This window comes from Taudactylus pleione, unplaced genomic scaffold (assembly GCF_031769625.1).
Source record: "Taudactylus pleione unplaced genomic scaffold, aTauple2 ptg000314l, whole genome shotgun sequence".
NCBI classification, from domain to species: domain Eukaryota; kingdom Metazoa; phylum Chordata; class Amphibia; order Anura; family Myobatrachidae; genus Taudactylus; species Taudactylus pleione.
In genome coordinates, this window is record NW_028284715.1 from 10469929 (window position 1) to 10483320 (window position 13392).

The 13392-nt window shown below is 44.0% G+C and overlaps 1 protein-coding gene across 4 annotated transcripts in view; it reads left to right on the forward strand.

Moving 5' to 3' along the window:
• SNX31 (sorting nexin 31) overlaps positions 1–13392 on the forward strand; it is a 95877-nt gene that overhangs the window by 23686 nt on the left and 58799 nt on the right. The window contains exon 1 of one of the 4 annotated variants that reach the window (XM_088442676.1): positions 9933–10046. The exons of the other annotated variants lie outside the window; for them this stretch is intronic. Within the exon in view, the coding sequence (XP_088298802.1) occupies positions 9948–10046 (99 nt within the window). The 5' untranslated portion in view covers positions 9933–9947. Of the gene's footprint in view, positions 1–9932; positions 10047–13392 lie in introns of those variants that run through there. 4 annotated transcript variants of the gene reach the window in all.

Sequence of the window (13392 nt, forward strand, 5' to 3'; positions counted from 1 at the left end):
GATGACAGCTTTTCGAAAAAATAGATACTTTTCCCTGCCTGCTCTAACTTACCGCAGCTGGATTCAGTGCTGCGCATGCGCCGTTACATCCGTCAGAGAAACGCATGCGCAGCACTACCTACAGCTGCGATAATTCCACCCCCCCCCCCGCAACCCCCTCCCCCTCCGCTCACCTCCCTCCTGTCCCCCACGTACCTGGCCACTGCAACCACCTGCGGCTCCGTCTGCTGTGCTCACGCTGTGTTCTCCCGGCAGAGCACAGTAAAGTTTTAAAAAAAATATATATTTTTTTTTTTTCTAAACTTTACTGTGTTCTGCCAGAAGAACAATGTCAGCACAACAGACTGAGCCAGAGAAGCGACCAGAGTGACGGAGGGAGCCGAGGATGACCTGCCCAGCTGACAGCAGGTAAGTGTAACCTGCTATATGCCACCTGGCAGTGGCGTATAGTAACTCCATCAAATTCCGAAAATACATAATTTAGCGGCTGGGGGGGAGTTTGAGCAGGAGTCGGTGAAATGGGGGAAACGCCATCTCCAGGTGGCGTTAATACCGGGGGGTTTCCCCATTATTTTTTACAATTTTCTTTTAGTAAATTTGAGCTGATCAAATTTCCCAATACAAGTATAGGAAATACGATCTGCTTACTAAATGAATGCAATTTTAAGGGCTTAGAGTAGTTTTTTTATGAAAACTGTTCCAAAAGCCCTTTAATACATTTAGGTGATACTAAAATAATGGGAAAAGGGCGTGAAAACACCCATTTTCACATTATTTAAGTAAAATAATATTGTTAAATATTCCTGTTAATCTCTACAAATGAGTCAATCCTAAATATACAATTATTATAAAATGAATGAATACAAAATTAAAACCCCAAATTCATATAGTGCTATCACATAGAGGTCAATCCTATTAGGTGTAAGTTGCTATTTTCACTTCGAATTCGCATAGTGAATTCAGTTTGCAATCCAATTAGCAACTCGCACTGAATCAGTCAGACTGAATTTGCATCTTTCCATTCGCACCTCCCTAAGGTTAAAATGTCGGGACACTGTGCTGAACCCCTTGGACACCCCCCTAATGACTAATTAGGCATTTGGAAGTTTCCAATTAGCTTAACTAGTCCAATAATTACATGTTATTTTTGGGGGGTAAAAAAAAATGTCCTCAAATTACCCCAAAATCTACTTTTTCGTCAGTTTAGGCACCCCAAATTTAATTACAATAATTTTTAAGTTGAAAAATAATTGTTTTTATTTTTGTTTACAAGGTGCCCTCAAAGTTCCCCAAAATCACCCTTTTTCCTACTTTTATTTGCATTTTTCATTTAATTAGTTTGAGATTAAATGAAAATTCTATTTTTTATAATTTTCTTGCATTTAAACCCCCACCCCCCCACACAAATCAGCCATTTGACACCATTGAAAAATCTACAGTACCTTCCTAATGCCCACAAACAGCCTTCTATACGGTCCTGCTAACGGAATTATCCATACTGGGGGTCCAGGATGGTCTCCCCACATTTTCATGCTTTTCTCGCAAATCGCATTTGGCAGTCAATTCGCACCCCTCCGCTGCGTGTAGTGCGAATAGACATTTTTAATTGGATTGGAGAATTCTCCGGAGCGTGATTCGCTGCAAAGTGTGCGCGTTTCAAGAAACAAACTCGCTACTCGCAATTCGCACCTAATTGGATTGAGCCCATAATGTATATTAAATAGGGGTCTATTGAGCAAGGTTTGCAGATGTGGGCGGAACATTAATTGGTGCGTAAAGTAATTTTTAAAAAACTGTCAAAGTGTGAGCTGTGAGGGTGTGTGTTATAAAATGTCAAACTATTATATAATAATATATAAAACTATACAAATACAGAAATATTGGAGAGAAAACTGCTGTAAATTCATACACACACCTATAGAAAACCAGAATCCATACTAAATATATTAGGGGTGAGCGGGTTTGGATTTCTGAAATCCGAACCCCCCCCCGATCCGAGGCCGATCCGAGTCAGGCTCGACTTTTCCCGCCTGACTCGGATCTGAAATCGAGGCAAAACGTCATCATCCCACCTTCCGGGTCTCGCGGGTTTTGGATCCTATATAAGGTACCCGCGTCGGCGCCATTTTCTCACTCTGCTGTGGACAGTGAAGAGGGAGGGTGGGAGTTAGGGCTAGCTGGGCTGTGTAGTGTAGTGTAGTGCAGTGTAGTGTTGTGCTGTGCTGTGCTGCGCTGTGCTGCTGTTGTCCATAGGGGCTGTGTCCACAACTTCAAAGTCCATAGGGGCTGGCTGGACTGTGTTGTGCAGTCAGTTGTCCATAGGGGCTGTGTCCACTCCAAAGTCCTGTGCAGTGTCCCAGTCCTAAAGGGGTGCTGTAGTGTTGTCCAGGGGGTGCTCTGTCCGTCAGGGGTGCTCCCCCCAAGTGCTAAAAAAAATATATTTTTTCTGTGTTTGTGAATTGTGTGCACTGTGGCTGCACGTGCATCAACAAAGGAGCAGCGCCAAGCGTGCGCCTGTGTCCCATAAGTAAAAGGCCGGCTGGCTTGTTCGTTAAAGGGTGCTGTAACCCCCAAAGGGCACTCCAAACAAAATAAAAAAAATATATTTTTTCTGTGTTTGTGAATTGTGTGCACAGTAGCCGCACGTGCATCAACAAAGTAGTGCCAAGCGTGCGCCTGTGTCATAAGTAAAAGGCCGGCTGGCTGGACCGTTAAAGGGTGCTGTAACCCCCAAAGTACACTCCAAACAAAATAAAAAAATATTTTCTGCGTTTGTGTGCGCCTTAACCGCACGTATATATCAATATAACATAAATGGAGGACCAAACTTTCTCCGATAAAAATAAAATAGGGAAAGATCAAGAACCACTTCCTCCTAGTGCTGTTGCTGCTGCTGGGAATTGTTCATCATCCCAGAGAGGAAGTAGGAACACCACTACTTTTACTAAACAATTGACCCTCTAACAGTCCCTAGCGAGGAGGATGAAGTACGACAGCAGTCAATCTGAAGCAAAACGTATAACTGAGGCCTTGACTGCTATGTTGGTGTTAGACGTGCGTCCGGTATCCGCCATTAGTGCAGTGGGATTTAGACAATTGATGGAGGTAGTGTGTCCCCGGTTCCAAATCCCGTCTAGATTCCACCTGCATCCTCAAAGCAGCAGCGACAAGCGTGCGTTTGTCTGTTAAAGGGTGGTGTAACCCTCAAAGTGCGCTCCACAAAAAATAAAAAATTCTTCTTTTTTTTCTCTTTGTGAATTGTGTGGGCTGTCTGTTAAAGGATTAAATCGGTGGCAGCATCCAAGTAGGCATGTCAGACAGTCCGTACCTGTACTGGCAGGAAAAAGAGGCAATTTGGAGGCCCCTGTACAAACTGGCTCTATTTTACCTGATACACAAGAAAAGAGAGAAAAAGCACTGTCTCTTTGTTGGCGCACGAAGAGAAAAGTCGATTAAAATATAACTTTTAATTTTAAATATTTAAAATAACCTTGCCTCACTAGTGAAATATTCCGTAGAAATAAAAATCATGAAACTAACACATAAATATGTATTAATCAAGTATTACTTTGTCAGTATTAAACAATAACATAATAAATAGTGTGTTTGTCTCTATGTCCTTATTCTGTTATGTGTATTGAAACATACAGTATTATTAATTGAATTATGGGAATTTCTTTATTGATAATTCATTCTCAAGTGAATTGTGCCTATTGCAAACCTACAGCTGTGGATGAGTGGTAAGGTTGTCGGATTTCTCAAACTAATAGTGCATTCATGCGACATATACGTTTTACCAGTCTCGTACTACCATCAGTTATATTAAATTGGTGATTGAGGGCTCTATTTACTACAATCCGCATATTGAATGCGGATTGTAGTGTGATATTACCGAGTGAATTCGCATTGCGAATTCAGGTAATATCACAGGGATTTACTATAAATCCCTTGCAGGGACAGAGCTTGCGATAAAGCTCTGTCCCTGCGGATCCCATCCGCACTCTAGTCGCGGTATTTTCGGAAAAAACACAGCGACTAAGAGCCCGCGCATGCGCCGACCGACCACCGCTACTACCCCCCCACCGATGCTAAGCCCCGCCCCCCGGCGCTAAGCCCCACCCCCCGCGATCGCGGACCCCCCGAGACCCCCCCCTCCCCCCCCCCCGCGACCCCCCCTCCCTTCATTACACTTACCTGCATCCTCCTGGCCTCCGGTGGTCTTCTCCGGGCTTCCCGATCAGGTGATCTCCCATACAGCACTGGGGCCCGATCACCTGATGACCGGGCCCCAGTGCACTGTGGGAGACCAGCTGACCGGAGAGGAGCCATCACCGGAGGCCCGATCACCGGTCCCTGGATTCAGGTAAGTAAAAAAAAAAATGTTTAATTTTTTTTTTCTTTTTTTTACAGCAATCAGCTTGCGGTCTATTTAGACCACATAGCTGATTACTGGTACCAGCTCCCGCCTCTGCTCTCCCCGTTAGAGCAGAGTGGGAGCCCGGTAACCGGGGGAGACCCTGGATAACGCCACCTCCAGGTGGCGTTATTATCACAGGGCTTCCCCCGGTATTTTTTTACAATTTATTTTTAGTAACTTGCACACAGATCACATTTCCCATTACAATTATGGGAAATGCGATCTGCTTTACTAAAAATAAGTGATACTGGGGGTTGGAGTAGAATTTTACTAATTCTACTCCAATTGCCCTGTAATAAATACAGGTGAAACTAAAATAATGTGAAAAGGGTGTGAAAACACCCTTTTTCACTTTATTTTAGTAAAAATAATGTTAATAAATAGAGCCCTGAGTCTATAAACCAATAACTATTACCACTGTAATAATTACAGCGCCCTCTATGGGGAGAAGTACTTCTTCAATTTGGGGTTATGCCACATGGGAACATGTATCCATATCTCATTTCAAAGTTTTGACTTTCCCTATTTGATTAGAGTATGGTCAATCATATAATTGCAAGGATAAAAAATCATCACCAAAATGCAATGTTACAACACCCCTGTAGGGGTGTGTAATTATATCAGGATATCTGATGGTAATTTAACAGATGTTCTAATAATCGCTAGCACATGCAGTTCACATAATTAATTCTGGCTATATAGATGTTACATAACGTACTGGGTTAATAACAAGTTTTCCACTCATATGTTGTATTAACAGTGGGTATAGTTACTGATATTCCATACCAGATGAGTTGTATTAAATCACCATAGATGTTCTACTTCCCTTTATAAGGCTACTTATTTTTAATCAATCATATGAATTACCACATATAGATATTATATCGGGTAATTTGATGTTACCCCTTAATAATTGGTATTGTTCATACCATATACATAAAAAATACAGATCCAAAACACAAAACCCAGAACCCAAAACACGGAAGGGTGGTTTTGGCAAAACCAATCCAGATCCAAAACACGAAGAAAGATCCAGATCCAAAACCAAAACACAAAACACGAAAAGTGGCCGGTGCACACCCCTAAAATATATAGGGAAAGACACATTGAATCTACATGTATAAGAAAGCCAGATCCATGTAAAATACATGGAAGAAGCCACATACACATAAAATACATGGAAGAAGCCGCATACACATAAAATACATGGAAGAAGCCACATACAGTACACATAAAATACATGGAAGAAGCCACATACACATAAAATACATGGAAGAAGCCGCATACACATAAAATACATGGAAGAAGCCACATACACATAAAATACATGGAAGAAACCACATACAGTACACATAAAATACATGGAAGAAGCCACATACAGTACACATAAAATACATGGAAGAAGCCACATACAGTACACATAAAATACATGGAAGAAGCCACATACACATAAAGGAAAAAAAACATTGAAAATGTAAAATACATTTTGAACGGACCCCAATGCTTTTGGGAAGAAAGAAAATTGTGCTTATTTGCCATGTTTATATTCAGTTATGTAGTGTCAAACACAGTCTTGTCTCTGTTCACCCATGCTACTATTGGTCATCAGCCACCATCCTCGGGTAGGAGGCAAAGGCACAGTTGAGGATGGTGGAGGGGTCACAGTAAGAGAAGGGAAGGGGCTCAGAGGCACACATGGGAAGTGGGTTCAGAGACACACCTGGGGAGGGTGGTTCAGAAGCACACATGGGGGGGTGCCTTCTCTCTCTCATCTGCCCCCAAGGGGTCTATTTACTAAGTCTTGGAGGGAGATAAAGTGAACGGAGATAAAGTACCAGCCGATCAGCTCCTAACTGCCATGCCGCAGGCTGTGTTTGAAAAATGACAGTTAGGAGCTGGTTGGTTGCTATGTTATCTCTGTCCAGTTTGTCTCCATGTAGAGAGGAATGTTCTGTTCTATATTGTATTAAAGAGGCGCAGAAGAGCAAAAAAAGGGGGAAAGATAGGATAGGACTTCAAATCGTCATAAACAGGACCCGGCAAAAGTCCTGTCATATTTGGGGAAATCAACCTGACACCCTCCAAAAGATGCACTGACATGGGGGTTCACTATGGGTACCCCTGAATAGCCCTGCTAAAGGTATTTGGGGTCTTTAAATGGTCTCAATAGGTGCTATATAGCGTCTTTGGTAAAGTGGTGAAGAATAGCATTTAGCAACTTATTTTGGAACAGTAAGGTGTCCCATCAAATTTGGGGTACTTGAAAATGGGTACTAGCATATTTTAAAGTGGCTAATGTGAATTTTTAAAAACCTTGAAAAATCCACCTGCCGTAACCACATGCAATAAAAAAACACCTGGCGCATACTTGGGGACCCCCCCTGCATCTATTTCGCTAGTTTAGAAGTTTGTCCCCCTTTTTTTTGCCACCAAAATGATAGTACCTCTTTTGGGGTTTCCTGTGGTACTTTTTTTAAAATTTTTTGACACAGAATGCCTTTGGGGGACTGTCCAAGGGGTGCAGGGTGGTTTTTGGAAGTCTGCACTTGTTCTCGCCACCTATTCATAGGTGATACTTTTTCACTGGTCCCAATGCATTCACTTTTCGCACCGGCGAAAAGCCGGACACATTGAATACGCGAAAAAGTGAAATCGGCAAAAATGACGTCACTGGCGAAAAAGTATCGCCGATAACGGCTTTTCGCAGCCTAATTGAATATGGCCCATGTATAATGTATAAATTTAAAATATAACTTTTATTATAATAAAATTGAAATAGAAAGACAAGCCTATGTTATGTATAATTATACAAACTACAAACCGCACACTTAGATATAATGAATCGTTGAAATAAAACTTTATTAAATCAAATAGGTGTGGAATGGAGCCATTTACATGAGCATAAATTGATCATGCGTTCCATCCATTAATGATATAGGGTGAAAATATATATCTCCTTAATTTTACCAGAACCACATTTATGAGAGATATTGCAAAGTATGTGTATCAGGTTTATAAGGCTCATATGTATAGAGAGGCCTATCCTGTTGAGATGAATCTCAGTAAGAATCAATTACCAATTAAACATATTAAGATTTGTAGCAAAAAGGGACACACACAAAAGAAGAGAGACTTCTATCAATCTGCATGATGTTTATCCTTATATCCTGTTATGTTCCACGCTAGATAATGCTTAGCATCTGGTGGGATATATATATATATATATATATATATATATAAGTATAGTGCTTATCAACAAACCAAATGTATAGAAAAGCGCTCTATTTGTGAATCACTAAAGGTGGGGCCCGGGACTGACAAAATCTTATTACCTTACTCCGTCCTTTCTTTTGCTTCTTCTCCGGCAGACGCTGGCACTGCTCCGTGGCTCCTGCGACATCTCCCATCCAGACAGAGGCGCGGCGTGACGTCACGGGCGCCGACTCCAGGATAAACTTTATTGAATATAGAGGCTGGCAGACCTCAGCGCGGCGTGCCATATAGTTTAGAGCAGCCTCCTCCTTTTACTTTATGGGGACCAGGTAGTGCGGTCCGGGTCAGCGGCGGGTGTTAGCAGCAGACGGACCCACCTTTTTCATTTAAGGGAGTTGCGGGCTGTGCATTGGCAGTAATAGCGGGCGGGACCCCCCCTGTTCTGCCAGTGTCCGAGCCCGGTACTACAGTCCCGGCAGTCCCCCCTTGATGGCGGCCCTGTGAATGCGTATGCCTCGCAATGCACGAACCTGCTGAGGCAACGCAGACCCACAGCACAGTAATTGACAGGAAGTGCCATTTGAGGGTAGTGACAGGGGGGTGGTCGGGCAAGCAGTCGTGCCCGTGCATTTGGACGGCATTTCAGGGGCTTGCATAATTAAGCCCTTGCGGTGGCGGACGCAGCCTGAGGTCTAATTGCACATCGGAAGTCTCGCTATGCCTGCGGGAGGGTCAGGTCAACCACTGTTGTGCGTATGGGTCCGACGGTTCTCGATGTTTCCGCTGTCTTGCCAGGTATAGAGGACGCAAGTAAAGGGAAGTAGGTGGTATTATGTAATGCTGGGCTCTGCTTATGCTGCTGCGATTGCCTTGCGTATGAATTCATTGGCATATTTGTAACACCCCAATTAGGGTGTACTATTCTCAGTTAGTGATGTGTTAGGGTGCTTCCTTACCAAATGGATACAGGCAATAATGGGCAAAACAGTTGGTAGGTACATTTATTCAACAATATTAATGAGGCGAAATGACAACTTCTACATCAGAAATATTACTTCAACAATGTACAATGCAATTTGTATACACACTTTAAGACCGGAAAGTACGCTGAGATCCGTATATTTTATTATGACTGGAACTCTGGAATCTCGGATCCGAATACTAGAAGAAGGGTTAATCAATAGATATGCAAACTGGCAAATATCAATACTAGATAAAATATAACTATTATTTTGTGCACAAACAAAATAATAGTTTCTCGTCACTTATGCATGCAAGTGAGTGACTACTAGTAGATGAAATGTTTGCAAAAGGTGCCCCGGTTATGAGTCACAGTAGTTAGAATCCTAATGGTACTGCAGGCTGCATTAAAGTTTATTTGAGTTTGAAGAACAAGTGTATTGCTTCTTGTCTTTATTTTCCTGACCTTGTGCTTGCAGCTGTCAGATGTTATCTATTATTATTATTATTATTATTATTATTATTACATTTTATTTATAGGGCGCCACAAGAGGTCCGCAGCACCGTACATACAGTACAGGGTACACAGAACATTACAGTACAATGCAGTAACCAAAATATAAACAGAACACAAGTAACAGTTAGCAACACAATTCTCCATACACAATACAGCTCTGAAGGTGAAGGCTGTCATAGAAGTGCTAGAGAAGAAGGCTGTGAGACAGTGGGCAGGAGGACCCTGCTCCTAGGAGCTTACCATCTAGCAGATTACATGTATCCTAGTCGGATGATTATTAGAATGCAATTCCTCTTGGTTATATATCCTGGCTCTCTTGCTTTAGCGTTCGATACTGTGGCCACTTTGTTAAATGTACAGAGTTAACGGGGAACGCACGCAGGAGATAAGGAAATTCACTGCTGACTATTTTCACTTTTGACCTCTGCGAATTTTAGCTATAACACTGAGGTTGTTGTCACCTGGAGAATTTTACTGTGCTGAAAGGATATACAGTATCTATTCAGGCTGACTCCTCACTGGTGCTGCAAATCTTGCAATTATGAACTTAATTAATATATCAGTCTATAACTGCTATAAGTGCTATTTTAACAGTCTACGTGAACTAGTTCTCTAGGGGTGAGCTGTGGTGCATCCCAAATGCTGACTACGGTTTATCCCTGAACTTGGTAGTAGAGAGGTGTGTATGTCCAGACAGGGGAGGTGATAGTACTCACTGCTCTGCCCCCAAGGCTGGCTCAGCCACAAGCGATGGCTCTGATCTCCTCCCCGGGGTTGCTCCTTAAGCTCCCGGCTGTCAGTCAACAAGAAGGGGGAGGAAGCAGGGCGGCTCCACTGTAGATGCTGCTTCCTCCTCTCCAGGTCACGGGAGAGGAGGAAGCAGCCTTCTGTGTGCTCCACCAATCTCACGGTAGCAGCAGCTCCTCACAATGCCCGCCGGTAAGACCCAGTCTCCTCACCTATGATGGACCTTCCCCCGTCCTGTCACCTCAGGATCTCTAACCCAGCGGGCCCCACGGGTTCTCCCTTTTTATATCAGCAGTCGCGTTTGGGTCCGCTTCCCGCCGACCGCACACCCCACTCTATTTACAGGCCACCTATGTAAGTCTAAGGAGGGGGGAAAGGATTCCCCTCTGTAGCGGTTGGTCTGTCCTGTTCTGGCCGCGTGCCCACTGACTCTCTGTGTCCAGGGTGGGCAGCGGGCTCCATTCTCCTTCCATAAGGGGTGGATGCCTCATAGACAGATGAGCTGGCCATTTTTACATACAGTATAACTGTGACAACACATGAATTGGCTCTAAGGTTCCTTGCTGAATCAGGCCCTCAGTCGCTTTATAGACATCAGAAAACCTGGTACATTGTTCAAAGATTTGGTAGTGCAGAAAATAGAAAACCACACAGAGATAATTAAAAACAACCAATACCTAGAGAGCACAATAAGTATATTTCAGGGTTAGTGCAGATATTTTTGGGAAATAACTTTCACGGGTTATATATTCTACCAACAAAAGGTAGCAGAAGAGGCAGCCATCTTGGGCACACTACGTAGGATTACCCTGGGTGGAATAGGTCAGTGGTCTCCAACCTGTAGCTCGTGGTCTTCATTTTGGTAGCTCACCTAGCTGCAGTACTGCTGAGTCAACTAGGAGGAAGTGACCTCTGACGTGTGCTCCCCCCTGGCATGGACGCCATGGGTGGAGCCACAGGGAAGTGCGTCCTGATTTTGCAGCCTCTACAGCAATCACTTGACATGCTTCCCTGTGGTTCCACGCACGGCGTCTATGCTACGGCGAAGGAAGTTTCTCCTGCCCAGCCCGGCGGGAAAATCACACGGCAGCCCTGCCTATATCTTTTGCTCTTCTACTGCACGTTCCTCCTTGGAGCCGGTAATTAACAGTGAAATGTGCCTGTGCTTACATTTTATTTACAAGCTACAACAATATCACTGTAATAATTAAATGCATTTTTATTTTCTATGAAACATTTTTTTATTTTTTTTATTTTCATTAAATTTCCTTCAATTGTTCAGTTATTAGCCAGATTTTTTTTTTCTACAATTTTAGTAGCTCAGGAGGTTTCATTTTTCCAAAGTAGCTCACACCTCAATTAACGTTGGAGACCACTGGAATAGGTCATCCCTAAAATGGGTGGTTGCAGTGTCCTAACTCTAGGAGTAGGGTCCCACCATAATCATCAGGTCCATGTACTTTTCATCCCATCCACGAGTGTACCAGGTGAGGCAGCACTACGAAGGTACACTGTGGGAGATAAGCCGTACAAGGACCCAAGGCATATATGGGAAAACTCACATGTATGGCAGTATGATAGATATGCAGTTCCTATGATGACGCCATAATCCCGCCACCCGGGATAATGACGACGCCGATACTCCGAAGTACATCAGAATACCGGCGTCGGCATCCTGAATGCTGGAACACCGAACGTCCAGGAGGCGGTGAGTATGTTAGGTTAGGATTAGGGAAGGGGGGGTTTGTGTTAGGCACCATTGGGGGGAGGTTAGCGTTAGGTTTAGGGTGCTGGAAGGTGGTTTAGGATTAGGCACCACCACCGGGGTTAGGCTAGAGTTAGGCACCACTAAGGGAGGGTTATGAGGGTTAGGGTCCACTCCATACCTGCGCCTGTCAGGATTCTCCACTGTTCGGCATTCCAGCGTCCGCTTCTCATACTGATTCCGTATAATCTACCCAGTATGAATAGACCCATGTGAAGTACATCCTGCCCATGGAGGATGCACTTCATTGGAGGTATAGCATGCAGGCATATCATACAGTGGGGTACATGGTACAAAACAGGGAATTCCAAGGACAGCAAACAGTGATGCAGTTTTTGAATGACATATATGGGTGACTGAAACGGGATGTAGTTAAAGTGCCGGTGGACGGGATGGTGGCCGCCAATATACCAATGCCGGCATAATGCTGACGCCCATATCTCGAAGGACACCAGGAGGGGGTTATGGTTAGGCACCCTGGGGGGGGGGTAGATTAGGGTCAGCCCCGCCTTCCCGGGAGGGTTAGGGTCAGGCTACGAGAGGGGGGGTAAGGCACCACTGGGTGGAGGTTAGGGTAGGCACCACCTTGGGAGAGTTGGGTTTAGGGTTCGGAAAGGGGGGGGGGTTAAGATTAGGCACCACTAAGGGAGGGTTAGAGGGGGACAGGAGAGGGTTGGCATACTTACCAGCCCCAGTCAGGATGTTTAGTCTTCGGGCTTCCAGCATCGGTATTCAATTCCCATTCCCATTTGTTATATAATACGCCCGGAATGAATAGATCCACGTATTTGTTCATCCTGCCCAATAAATAACCATCTGAGGCAGCCATCTGGGGCACTCTGCGTATTTATTTATTGCCAGTTATTTATATAGCGCACACATATACCGCAGCTCTTTACAGAGCATATTTGGCCATTCACATCAGTCCCTGCCCCAGTGGAGCTTACAATCTATATTCCCTACCACATGTACACACATACAAACTAGGGTTAATTTTTGTTGGGAACCCTATTAACCTACCAGTATATTTTTGGAGTGTGGGAAGAAACCGGAGTAACCAGAGGAAACCCATGCCAGCACAGGGAGAATATACAAACTCCACACAGTTAGGGCTGTGGTGGGAATTGAACCCATGACCTCAGTGCTGTGAGGCAGTAATGCTAACCATTACACCGTCTGTGATCTGGCATGGTGTGCAAGTAGCAGAAGTATAACATCCAGGCAGAAAGAAAATAAAAATAATGAATGAGAAGCTGAATACAACTGTATAAAAGGCCACATTAAAAGAATAGTGACAGGATTACTGTATAAGATAAAAACCATGTTAAAGTTAATCAGAAATTAAAAATAATGGTGTAAACTGTAACAGGTAACATGACTGCACCTGATGTTTCCCTCGTTGTAGTGTGAGATCTTACTGAATCCAGCAGTTTGTTGAGTGCGATTGGGCTGCAGCATGAGACTGCCCCCAAACCCAGCCTCAGGGGGGTTGAACTGAAGGTGGAGTAGTAGCATTCCTGAGCTGCAGTGTTTGCATCTGGTGAATCTGCTGATGTATACGATTTACTCTGCTTATCACCACCAAATAGTACATACACAGGGGCACACTGACCTCCTCCATTGCTCCAGGTTCTGCTTTATGCACCCCAGAGCAGGAATAATTTGGGAGCTTAGGGGGCATGTGCCACAGTTCTACCTCTCCCAGTGCCCCCACCTCATTCCACCGTTCTCCCTTCAGTTCTGCTTCCTCTGTATCCCCTAATGACAGTAGTG